Source organism: Monodon monoceros, unplaced genomic scaffold (assembly GCF_005190385.1).
Source record: "Monodon monoceros isolate NGI ecotype Baffin Bay Population unplaced genomic scaffold, NGI_Narwhal_1 Super_Scaffold_20, whole genome shotgun sequence".
Taxonomy (NCBI): domain Eukaryota; kingdom Metazoa; phylum Chordata; class Mammalia; order Artiodactyla; family Monodontidae; genus Monodon; species Monodon monoceros.
In genome coordinates, this window is record NW_021703777.1 from 136,277,774 (window position 1) to 136,290,339 (window position 12,566).

The window sequence follows — 12,566 nt, forward strand, 5'->3', positions numbered from 1 at the left end:
AGCCCCCAGGAATAGGGTGGACATGCAGACTGAGGAATGGCTTCAGGGCTCAGTTTCAGAGACCAGTCTCTGGCCAGCTCTCTGCCCGCCTGTGTCCAGGGTCCCCTGATGCCCTGCAGGCTGGGACCTGCCCAGTTCAGAGGGTCTCCCGGGGGCTGTCTGGCCCCCACTGCACCCGTGCCAGGGCCTCACCTCCACCCTCCAAGCGTTCCCCCCTGCCCTCAGTGAGCAAGGGACCATGACAAGGACAGTGGTCCGGCCAGTGTCCAAGGGTCCAGTGAGCATGTACTGCGGGCCCCTCCTCTGGAGCAGGCCCTGAGGGGCTGAGACACAGCCCACTGGGGCTGGGGGTGTACACTCAGACCCCCCACTTTGAGACGTTCTTACCTCTGACCCTTTGGAGGCAGAGCTTTTGTTAGGAGCTTCGAATGTCTGTCCATGGAGGGTTCTCCAGAGAGACAGCCAGAGGAGACCCATTTGCCCTCGAACATTTCACCCCCTCCGTCTTCTCGGCTCTGTCTCAGGAGACTGTGGGGTCCTACTGGGGGGCAGGCCGGCAGGCTGGAAACCCAGGCAGGAGCTGCTGGTCCCGAGACGGATCCCTCCTCCCTCGAGGGCTGGAGGAGGCCTCCACACCGCCGAGGACAGGTCGGTGCTACCATGGCAGGCGTGAACTCAGCATGGCTACAAACACCCTGCAACATCTCGGTGAGTGTTCGACTACCAGGGGCTGCGGCCTCGCCAGGTGGCACAAAGCCAACTGCCGCGTGGCTGCCTTGGTTGGCTTTCTTCCTCGAAGACTTGAGTCTGTCTGGATTCTGATCTGTGGCCGAGGCAGACACAGCCCCCACCCCTGACCACAGAGCCGACCAGGCAGATAGGGTGTGGCCGGAGCCCACTCGGCTGACCCCCGGGAGGGGCTGCCCTCCCGCCCAGCCACCCGCCTACCCCTCGGGCAGCTGTGAGGTGCGGGGCAGGGAAGGGCCAAAGGCACAGAGGGGACAGCAGCTGTGGTCGGTTCAGCCGGAAACTGTCCCTTTAACGAAGACCAGGAGAGCTCTATTGCTTAGACTTAAGGGAAACTTTATTTATTCTTCCTAAAGCAACCTAAGTTTAAAAACGAGTTGAGGTTAACAGAGAAGAAAAACCCAGACAGGCAGACAGACAGACACACAGACAGACGGGGGGACGGCACAGGTCGGGGCTGCCATATCAGATTCTCTCCATCTTGGAAATGAGGTCGTCACAGATTCTGGTCAGTTCATCGTTTTCTTTAGTCTGAAGGAGGAGAATCAAATCCCTAGATCTCTCCCAGCGCTCGGAGCTGGGAGCAGGCCCAGAGCTTCTAGAACCAGGAGGGCTGCTCTTCCCCAACTCCGCCTGGACCCGTGGGTCCCTTGTGCCCACCTTCTGCTCAACGACCTTCTCCAGCGAGTGGATGCGCATCTGCTCCTTCCTCAGGACTGCCTGCAGCGCCAGGGCCTCCGCTTGGGCCTTGCTCCGGACCTGGGTGATCTCCTCGTTCGCCCTGGAGCAGCAGAGGGGCTGGGCTGAGCCCACGGGGGACCAGACCCCTCCCGAGGGAGCCTCCTGCACCCTCCTGCCCGACACTCACAGCTGGAGCTTCTCCTCCGCGTGGGCCTTCAGCGCCTGGTACCTCTGGCCCTCCTTCTCGATCCTGCCTATGTAATCCTCAACACACTTCTTCAGCGACTCTTCATTCTGGAAGGAAGAGCAGACGCTGAGCCCTGAGCTAAGGGCCCAGGCTCTCTGGGTCATTCGTGGAGCAGCAGTGGGCCAGGCTACAGGGGAGCTCTTCCCGTTTCCTTCCGGAGACGCCAGCACTCACACAGCCCCAGGCCTCCTCTCATCCCGCGGCTCAGGAGGCCTCCGGATGCAGGGCCTGACCCCCCGCCCCCGAGGGGACCCTGCCCGGCACACAAGAGCCCTATGTCCAGGCACCTCAGGGGAAAGCAGGCCGGGCCCCAGGTCCACGGACCAGCCCCTGCCCTCCTGCCCCCCAGCCCTGTGCTTTGGGGGCCGGGTCTCCTGCTGCCCCAGGAGGGAGACAGCAGCGGCAGGGAACATCTGGACACAGCAGTCTCTGCGCAGGCCACACAGGGACAGCCTCGCAGGCACTCACGTCCGGCAGTAGGCTCAACACCAAGGCTCAGCTCACCCCCTCTTCCTGCAGTGCCCCCAGTCTCTCCCCGTCCCTGCTTGTCACGCTGCCCCACTGGCAACAATGCCGACCCCGCCGTCCCCGGGGCCTCTTGCCGGCCGGGCACCCACCGTGCGGTAGCCTTCGATCACTTCCTTCTGTTTCTCAAACCGCTTGAAGAGGTCGGAGAACGACTTCTCCGTGGAGTGCAGGTCTGCAGTCAGCTGGTCTCTGTCCCTCAGAACCTTCTGGATCTCGGCTTTGGCAAGTTCCTTCTGTTTCTGAGCCTCCTCTTAAAGGAAGACCAGCACCTGGGATCAGCGGGCGGCCAGCAGGTGGCGCCACAGACGACCAGCGCCAGGAGGGCCCCCTGGGGCGCTGACCAGCCCCGCTCTCGGGACCTTCCAGGGCAGGACCTGGGGGCCCCAAGTGCCCCGAAAACAGCTGTTTCCTCAACACCAGCTCTACCCGGAAGCCGAAGGAGCGGACAACGAACCCAGGGCCTGACTGAAAAGCCCAGGCCACACCTACCCCACGTTCAGGGCCTCCAGCCCCAGCCTGGACACACCCGGTACCCAGCAGCACGGAGACTGCAGCTGGACGCGCGGCCCTCGGGGCAGGGGTCAGACCGCGGGTGCAGCGCCCCCTGGAGGGACCCAATCTGTTTGCCGCCACAGCCCCGGATGCCAACTCGGGGCCCGGCCAACCTGAGGGCTGATAAGCATCCGGGGCCCAGCACCCCCCGGCCTCCCTGACTGCCAGCTGCCCCAGCCCAGGAACTCACCCATCGCCTGGTACACGGTCCCCTCAAACGCGTCCATGATTTTCCTGTGGGAGGAGAGCAGATGCCATGAGCCCCGAGAGTGCGTTGTGGGGTCCTAGGCAGCCAGCACGCAGACTCACCCCATCTCCAGGATCTTTTCCTGCAGCGCCGTGCACCTGACCCTAAGCGCCTCGTTCTCCTTCTGTGTCGCCCCAACCTGTGCAGACCACACACCTGAGTTGGCGCTAGTGTCCTGCCGTGCTGGGGTCTCCCGCCCCACTCAGCAGACATCGCAGTGCTGGGGGGTCGGTGTGCGGTGGGTACACGGGTGGGACACCTCCCGACACAGGCGGGGCGGTAGAGCAGCGTGCGGGGAAGAGCCCCGCAGCAGAGAGAACACCGCCCGAAGACGGCGGGCAGGGGCCAGGAGCTCCTGGGCCCAGCGTGGCCCGGCGCACAGGCCTCCCTGAGAGGGGACCAGCCGGACGCCACCCAGGGCATCACCAAGGCAGCAAGGGGACTTGGGGGCCGCTACCCCCTGGGCAGCTCAGAGCGGACACCCAGACCCTCGCTTGCGAACAGGTTCTGCAAGAGACACTGGGTGGAAACGCAGGACATTCAGCTGGCTGGGCGCCTGGCTCGGGGGTCGGTGAGTGGCCGCCTGCGATCCTGCCTGCACGGTGTGAGCAAAAGGCCAGCGCACAGAGCTGCCACCCCCGCTCCCCGAGGCTCTTCAGAGCAGCCTGCAGGTGCCACGCCCAGGGCTGCAGCCAGCAGGTGGGGGCCGCTCGCTGGGCACCTCCCCTTGCCCTCACCACAGTGTCCAGGTCCTTCTGGCTGTACTGCAGCACGTCCACAATGGGCCCCACGGGCAGCAGCGGAGCCCGGCGTCCGAGGTCACAAGGAGCTGGGCCGAGCATCTGCAGGGTGACAGAGACCAGCTAGGCCGCAAGCTCCCCTGGCACTCTTCTCTGCCCCGTCAGCTCCCCAGATGGCACAGTGCAGCCCCCCTCGGCCCAACGGACCCCTTAAGCCTTCAGATCCATAACACATGAAAGTCGGGCCATTAGAACAAGTGTCTCTTTACATCACAGAGGGGACGAACCACTTACGGGAACGTCCGGGGCTCCTGCGAAGTCCAGGTCCAGCAGCTGGGCCTCCGGGGGGCTTCCCGAGGAATGCGCGTCTGTGCCCCGTGCACTGAGACCAGAAGAGAACACGCATGCTGTCTGCGTGCATAGGGGTCGGCCCAGACTCTCCCCCAGGGCCACGGGGTCAATATTCTGGACACGTGGGCCATGCAGCCTATCAGGCTGCCCACCTCTGCTGTTGGAGGGGCTGCACGGGCACAGAAGAGCACAGACCCGCTTACAAACTTGTTTACGAGCTCGGCCAGGGCAGCTGAGGCCCGGCCACTGTCTCTGCCCCCCTCCCCGCGGCAGGGCGCTCCCATCGTCACACGGCCTGCGTGGATCGGATTCCCGCCCGCCCCAGCGCACCTGCTGGGCTCCGGGGCCACAGGCGCCGGCCCCCGGGGGCTGTCCTGCAGGAGTGGGTCAAACTTAAGGTACAAGGACTGCTTCCTCAGGGCCGACTCCTTAAACTGCAGAGAAGGAAGCAGGGTCACCGGTGCCCCCGACACAACAGCCTCCACGCCCCGCCCCACGTCCTGCCCGGGAGCCGCCCTGACCCGAGTGGCCTGCGGGGCAGAGCGGCGGAAGCAGCCGGGCCGCCCGCCACGTCCGGTCAGACGTGGACACCGCTCGCGGTTGAGTAATCGCGGCCCGGGGCTGTTCTAGAAAGAGCCCCTTTTGAGACTGGCACTTGAGGAAAGGCCGCCGCGAAGGCGCCGGGAACTTACCGAGGACGCCCCGAACTGCTCCAGGTAATCCACCTCGGCCCCCGTGCCTAGAACTGAAAGGGAGGCGCCAGCTGCCAGCCGCATGCCACCGCCAGCACTCGGGCTGTGCGCTCGGAGCGGCACCCCTCCCCATCCACCCTTGACTGACGGCCCTTTGCTATAGAGCGGGGTTGCTGTCTGCAGGCTCAGGACGCTTGGGGCTGTATGGTTCCATGGGGCCGTGCCGTGTCCCGCAGGGTGTTGACAGCACTCCTGGGGGCGTGACAACCAGAAGCGTCCCATGGGGTCCAAATCGCCCCGGTTGAGAACCACTGTGTAAAACCACGCTGAAAAGAATCCTTTAATTTCTGATAATATGACCTTTGCTTAAAAAACCTAAGGGTAACTCACACCATAGACAAAAATTAACTCAAAATGGATCAAAGACCTAAATATATGAGCTAAAACCATAAAATTCTTAGAAGGAAGTGCGAGGGCAAATCTCCGTGACACTGGATTTGGCAATGATTTCTTAGAATTGACACCAAAACCACAAGCAGCAACAGAAGAGATGGGGCTGGAAAGTTAACATTCGTGCTTCCAAGGACACCATCGAGAAAGTGAAGAGAGGGACTTCCCTGGTGGTCCAGTGGTCAAGAATCTGCCTGCAGGGGACGTGGGTTTGATCCCTGGTTGGGGAACTAGGATCCCACATGCCGCGGAGCAACTAAGCCCGCGCGCCACAACTACAGAGCCCGGGTGCCCTCATGAAGATCCCGAGTACCGCAACTAAGACCCGATGAGCCAAATGAAGAAACAAAGAGAGAATTTTTGTGAATCATGTACCCAAAGAAGAATTCTTACCCAGATTATACAAGAAATCTTTACAACTCAATTAAAAAAAACAACTCAATTAACAAACAGGCAAAGGACCCGAGCAGATGCTTCTCCAAAGAAGAGACACGAAAGGTCAACGTCAGTCAGCAGGGAAACAGACCCAAACACGCCGAGATTGCACTGCACACCCACTGGGACAGTGGGGTGCAGACCCGGACCCTCAAACCATGCGGGGGCAGAGTAGAGGGTGCGGACCCCACGGGGAACAAACAGTTACACAGTGTTACCACGTCCCCTTCAGGGTACGTCTGCCCCAAAGAGATGGGAAACGTACGCTCACACAAAACGTGTACGTGAGTGTTCCCAGCAGCCTCGTTCATACGAGCCAAAGAGTGGAAATCAACTGGTAAAAGAAGAAACAAGATGCGGTCTATCCACACGGGGGATATTACTCAGCCATAAAAGGAAGTCCACACACAATGTGACACGAGGGACTTGGAAACATCACAGGACACAAACCCCGAGTCACGTGTCTAGGGTCCCTGGCCGGGGAGCAGGCTGCCCCAGTGGAGCTGATCCACGGTTCCTGGTCCCGCCTGCACAGGGAGGACCCCACAATGGCCCTGCCACACAGAAACCCTACACTCGTCTCCTGCCTTCTCTAGGCCTGGGGGTTTTAAGTAACCAAAACTGAGATCCTGGCGTGCTGCCTCCTGTCCTGTAAAGCACCTCAGTTGGAAGTCCTCACTGAAGGCAGCTCAGACCCGCGACTCTTCCACCCCCTCATCCAGGGTGCGTGGACGGGCAGGGCTTCTCCTCTTATCTCTACGGGGTCTCGTTTTAAACAGCACTTCGATTCAGCGAGTTCCCGCTGCCTCCTGTGTCTGTATCTGTACCGCCTGGGTCAGTCAGGCCTGCTGCCTGTTTTTCTAAGTTGGCTTAAAATATATATTTTTTTAATATCACAGATCTTAGTCCTGTTCTCCTGAAAATGCCCATAGTTGATAAACCAGAAATTTCCATGTGAATCACTCAAGTCAGGGGACGGGGCTGCCTGCACAATGACCGCCTGCGGGCGCCACGGAACACGGTTCTAGCACCCTGGCCTTGAGGACGGGTGAATGACGTACCCTCGGCGGGGTCCCAGAAGTGCTCCCCACTCAGGTCCAGGCCGGGCTCCGGCCCCCGGGGGGTTGCGGGTGTGGGGTCAGTAGGCACGGTTGGTGGCTTGCTGCCCGGGCTGCTGGTTGGAGCCGATGCCCCCGAAGCGTCTGTGGTCCCCTCCTGGAAGGGAGGTTGGGGTCACCGCAGGGGCTCATCAAGATGCGTGGGGGGAGCAGGGGAAGCAGCGTGTCCCACCCCCCAGCCCCGGGCACCACCGGCCTGCCTCTGCCCCGTGACGACCCGCAGACGTGGCAACGGCATGAGGACGCCCGCCCACATCCGTACCTCGCCCGCCGCTTCTGCGGTCCCTGCCGAGGTCTGCACCCCCGGTGTGTCATCCGCCGAGGCCAAGAGCACCTGCCTAAAGAGACGGGGTCAGCAGGGCCCGTGCCCCACACCTCCCCCCATCCCGCACCGAGCTGCCACCAGCATCCCCCCCCAGCCCAGAAGCCAGGCTTGAGGCCCATCCGGGTGGCCACGCAAAGCCATCCCCCGACCTCACCTGCAAGAGCATCGCTCCTCAGAAGCAGACAAGGCACTCTGAGGTCATTTCAACTCAAGAAAAAGCAAACCACAAGGATCCATTTATCCTTTTTACCAGGAAACTGCAACAGCAGCCGGTGCTGGACGGCTGGGTGCACCCTCGGCCACTGAGCGGCGTCCCCGGAGAGCGGGGACAGGCCTGAGGCGGGGCTCACGCCGGGAGACGGCTCCCCTGAGCTGCGCTGCGGGAATCCTGGGGCTCTCGGCTAGGTATCTTGCTAGACCTTCCGGATGCATCACAGGGAACGCATCTCAGACAGCGTGGGCACCCCCTCCCCGCTATTCCCCAAGAGCTGTGGCAGCTGCCCTGGGGCCCCTGCTCAGGGCTGCAGGTGGCATCTCTGGTCTCGTGCCCACCACTGCCACCCCGTGCTCACCGGCTTGGAGACGAGGCCTCTGTGGCCGGCCCGCTCTTGGGGTGCTCTGGGGGCCGGGCCTCTCCGTCACCTCCGGCGGGGTTACAGTCTGGGTCGTCCAGCTTGTCCTGGTCCAGGCTGTTGGACCCGCGGGGAGGGGGATCGGGACCCTCGCCCGCCTCCACGAGGGCCTTTTCCTCCTTTTCCTGCCTCGCCTCTGGTCTCCTCGAGGGAGGTCTGAGAGCCGGGGTCTTCCCTCGTTTCCTCAGTGGGGGCGGCCTTTTGATGGTGGCATCAGAAAAGTCAAATTCCAGCCTTATGGGCTCACTCCTCAAAGAGTCGGCCGTTTGGCCTTCGGCCTCCTCCTTCTGAGGACTGGGGAACGTGGCGCCTCCAGCCTCCATGGGGCCAGCTGGGGCCTCGCTAGGCAGGTCCACGAGGGGCTCTGCTCCGCGGGCTCCGCCGGGGTGGGTACCAGGAGCTGAAGCGGCCCCGGCAGAGGGCGCAGGGACCCCACTCGAGTTTTCTCCTGTGGCTCTCAGCGGGTCCTCTGTTCTGTCCTGGGATGCCATCCCGGGAGGGTCTTCTAGAATTGTGGAAGTAGAGGTAGCACTTTCCTCTAAGGAATGAGGATGGACGTGTTCTTCCTGGGTGGGCTCAGGGCTGCCTGACGTTTGTCCCGGAGATGCCTCTGGGTTTTCAACACTTTCGGGCATCTGGGAAGAGCTTGCAGGATCCAGGCAGGCCTGGGGAGCCAAGGAGGGCCCGCTGCGATGCCTGTCGTCAGAGGCTGGTCTCATGTCCTCTGAAGGGGGGTTGGCATCGGCCACTGCTGGTTTCTGGAGAATTCCATTGGTCGTTCTAGTGTCTGTTTCCTTGGTGAACTGTTGGCTTTTTAGAAAGACGTAGTTAACACTAAAGAACCAGTTAGGATTTTAGTTAGATTTTAGTCCACGTGAAAACATTAGCTAAATACAGGGGAAAAAAAAAGAGCATTTGGCCAACCCTCTCCTCAAGATTAACCTTCACAAGTACGTTCCCACAAGTCAATGCTGGCGGGCCACCTAGAGACACAGGTGACTGAGAGAGAGGAGGAACCTGACTGGCAACAGCCAAGGTTGAGGTCCTCCATGCCGGCCTATTTTCCCCTTTTGATTGGGGACCACCAGCTACGCGGCCAGGGACAGTCAGGGCACACCAGGGTCAGGCTTCCCGCTGGAGAGAGAAAGGCCAGGTCAAGGACGCTGGCTTCACAAGGAGCAGGGCCCAGCTCCCGGGTCCTCCTGGCCCCTCCACGCCCCTGCTCTGTGGCTGGAGCAGCTCAGACCCAGGGGCCAGGAGGCAGCATCTGAACGGCTGGGTTTCCCTTCCCTCCTGGGGATTGTTACAAAAGAACAGTATTTGAGTCACTCTAATCTCACTCAGCTGAATCTCAAAATGAAAACTAAAAAATTGAAGTTGAAAAGTAGCAAGGAAACCTGGGGAGAGGGGGAGATTCCGGTTTGAGGAGTTTCCAGCCATGGGGAGATACTTGGCCCAAGGACATTTCACTGGAGCGAGGTGAAGGGTATGTTAGTGACCTTTTGCTTTTATACCTTTCTCTGCACATCTGAAATCCATTTAAAAGAAAAAGCAAGTTTTGAACAGTTTAAGTCAGCAAAAGTCAGAACGAAATGTGCCAGCGAGGCCCCTTCCCACTCTGGATGTAGAGGGTCCCTGGGGGCGCCAGCCAGGTTAATTCAGCCTCATCTGGGGGTGAAGGGCCACCGCCAGGGTCCTCGTCTCCAGACAGAGGCAGGAAAAGCCTTGGCATTCACACTGTCGACCACCTCACGCAAGCCAACCACCTAATGCCAGGCGAGGCTGCAAAGAAGCTTCTGCTGGTTAAAGTCAAGTGTTTCAAATCTGACTCGTCAGGTCACACGTGTTCTGGTCAGATTACACAACACACGGGTTCCTCTGCCTTTAGCAGTAAGAGCTATCTGTAAGCTTTCTCCAAGGCTTGCCGCTGAGGACAGGAGACGGACCTGCAAGCAGGAGACCCCAGTGGAATGCTAAAAAAGAAGCAAAACCACAGAGCGTCCCTCCTTGGAGATTCGGCCAGGACATTTCATGAAGTTAGAGAAACAAAACCAAGGCCAATTTGTTGGCAAGAGCACAACAGAGGGGCAGAATGTGAAGTTTAAACTTCCTGTTTTATTATTCACTTTTCCAACAACAAACGACTTCGGCGGTGCTCTGGGCCGCGCACTACACAGACCCAGAGCGGAGACCAGGAGGAGCCCAACCGGATGTGGCGGGTGAAACAGACTTCTCCTGCCAAGTCCATCGGAGAGGTTACAAATTGCAGTACATCAAACAGCGCCAATACTTACTTCTCTTTCTGGGTCCAGACTTGATGACAGTTTTCTAATCCAATGGTGTCGCCCAGAGCAAAACAAGCTTCAAGCTTGCTGCCCGTGCTGGGACTTAAAATCCTGTGTGTCTGTGGATCCCGCAGAGGTGTCTGAAAAGTAACCTGTCGGGGAGGGAGGAGGGCACCTGTTCAATAATTCAAGTCTTCAAACACCATGTTGGCAGCACCATGCCCTGCCCTGCCAGCTCAGTAAGTCACCAGGAAAGCAGGTGACCTCATGTGTGACGCACGGTAGACAGTACGCAGAGGCAAGACGTGCTTACCTTCATAGCTTTGGCTGTGCTCTTAGGTGGTACGTTTTCTTTCTGTGACAGACGGAGAACAGATGATCTTCCGGTAAGTTCCAGTGGTGAAAACAGGAAGTCGCAGTTTTCTGTACTTTTGTCACCAGTGACATTTTCGTCACTGAAGACGTGCAGACTCATTCTGAAAAGCAGAGAGTTTTGTGTCGGGAGTAGGGCAGTGACCCGCGTTGTCTGGACGCACATATGTGAATGTGACAGCTGACCCCACAGTGCTGCAAGGAGGACGTCCGCCTTCCTGCACAGGTGGGTCACACCTCAGGCAGTGTGTCCTCTGCCAGGCAGTCCCCATCCTGCGCTGGGGGAGCTGCCACCTCCCAGGAGCAAGAGCTAGAGGGGCTTTCAGCCCACAGGGCAAGAAGGAAGACCCAAGTGCTCGAAATAACTCGAACTTTGTGGGTAAAAGTTGGGAGACAGATAGGGGCTGATCTGTGGCAAAACTGCAAGGGGCAGAGGAAGCCTGGGCCTCCCCACAGGCCTCAGCATCAGAGGTGGAGCAGCTGCCAAGTTAGTGGACAACAAAAGCAGGAGGGGGGACCTCCCTGGTGGTCCAGTGGGTAAGACTCTGCGCTCCCAATGCAGGGGGCCTGGGTTCGATACCTGGTCAGGGAACTAGAGCCCGCATGCAAGCTGCAACTAAGAGTTTGCATGCTGCAACTAAGGAGCCCACATGCCGCAACTAAGACCCGACACAGCCAAGGTAAATAAATGAAAAAGTAATGCAATAAGATGCTATTTCAAAAAAATAGAAAAAGAGAGACGAGGAGGAGGAAGAAAAAAGAGAATTTTTAAAAAAAGTAAAGCAGAAGGGCACAGCAGCTTGCTCTCCATCCACGGGGCTGGGAAACAGGGACTGGACTAGGGCGTCAGGAGGGCCGAGGCTCAGAGGAGGAGCTAGAGGAAGTAACAAGAAGCAGGTGCAGAGTCACTTGGGGGGAGTCGAGGAGCTTCTGCACCAGGGGCCTCCAGTGGGGCCCAGGAGGTTCTAGAACAATCCCATTCCTCCTTCCGAAGCCCTCATAATGGTCAACACCGTGGCGTTCCCAACTTCGGAGACACCAGAGCACTGGGCATTGACTTGCCCGGGGGCACTACAGGTCCTTGCTGGCAGTGGGGGCCCTGGGGACTGTGCCTGGAAGAGACCAGGTGGCTGGGGCAGGGAGAGAAAGGGTGGCCTGAAAAGAGGTGAGCTCGGCGTGGGAGGTCAGGGTGACAAGCCAACCTGGAAGGGCGCTGCGTGTGAACAGGGAAGGCTCACAGGGAAGGGGGCGGCCAGAGCTCTGGCACCGCGCCAGGGTGGAGTGGTCTGCCCTGGCTCGAGAGCAGCCCGCACCTGCCGTGTGGAAGCGGGAAAGATAAGCCTAAGCCAAGGGTCACTATTAAGTTTGGCCTGAGCAACGGGGTAAAACGGGGAAGGGGGCTGGATGGCTGGAGGACACAGAAGGGAGACATCATGTCGGAAGACCCCCGTCGCCTGGGGAAGGTGGGAGAACAATGACAGCAGCCTTTAGGGGTTTGGCTTATATAATGATGGGGCCACGGAGGGGGCTCCTGAGCAGAGGGAGCAGGGCCAGGCGGGAAGGAGGGCTGGTGGCCGGGGGCGAGCGGGTTCTCCGGAATCAGCGGGGCGGGGAGCGTGGAGCCCAGGTTTCCAAAGCAGGTGCGTCAGGAGTTAGGTGCTGCAGGAGTCGGTGAAGGCTCTCAGGTGGGGCTGCGCCCAGAGGAGGGGCCGGAACTAGGAGGCCTGCCTTTGGCGCAGAGCTGCAAGCCCGCGGGTATTCAGAGGCGGAGACGTGTTTCTGCAGGTCACAGCCACGGGCGGTTTGCGGCTGGACGAGGTCACCGGGATAGGGAGAGGAGAGGCCGGCGCAGCGGGCCGGAGGGGCCTCCTGGAGGGCGACATAGGAGCCACCAGGCGTCTCTAGAGGCAGGGGCGGGAGCCCATCGGCTCCGCTTCCGTTTGCGCCCGGGCGGGCGGGACGAAGTCAGTCGAGAGAGGACCCTGAGGAGGGGCCCAGACGGCGGGCAGGGCGGAGCCGCGGGACGAGCCGGAGGGGGCGTAGGCCCACATCCAGGGTGGCCGCCAGCACGGCAGGCAGAGACCCGAGGCCAGGCCAGAGGCGGGACCGGAGCCCCGAGCCCGGACCCCACCACCGCCTTACCTGTCGGCCGCCGCACGGAACC

The 12,566-nt window shown here is 60.3% G+C and overlaps 1 protein-coding gene across 3 annotated transcripts; it reads right to left on the minus strand.

Annotated features, from left to right (window-relative positions):
- Positions 1 to 1,068: 1,068 nt before the first annotated feature.
- Positions 1,069 to 12,563, minus strand: TACC3 (transforming acidic coiled-coil containing protein 3). Of its 3 annotated transcripts, none has more exons than XM_029235585.1 (16): positions 12,545 to 12,563; positions 10,344 to 10,506; positions 10,040 to 10,182; positions 7,686 to 8,555; positions 7,051 to 7,126; positions 6,732 to 6,885; positions 4,786 to 4,832; positions 4,424 to 4,527; positions 4,037 to 4,262; positions 3,740 to 3,844; positions 3,065 to 3,141; positions 2,946 to 2,989; positions 2,293 to 2,453; positions 1,616 to 1,722; positions 1,408 to 1,528; positions 1,069 to 1,278 (listed from the first exon to the last, which is right to left on the minus strand). In XM_029235585.1, the coding sequence occupies exons 2-16, from the start codon at positions 10,503 to 10,505 to the stop codon at positions 1,213 to 1,215; spliced, it is 2,463 nt and encodes an 820-aa protein (XP_029091418.1). In that variant the 5' UTR covers position 10,506; positions 12,545 to 12,563; the 3' UTR covers positions 1,069 to 1,212. The 3 variants fall into 3 exon arrangements, with proteins under 3 accessions (XP_029091418.1, XP_029091419.1, XP_029091417.1); XM_029235586.1 differs by having other exon boundaries at positions 4,037 to 4,124; positions 4,786 to 4,838; XM_029235584.1 differs by having other exon boundaries at positions 4,786 to 4,838.
- Between the last annotated feature and the right edge of the window lie 3 nt (positions 12,564 to 12,566).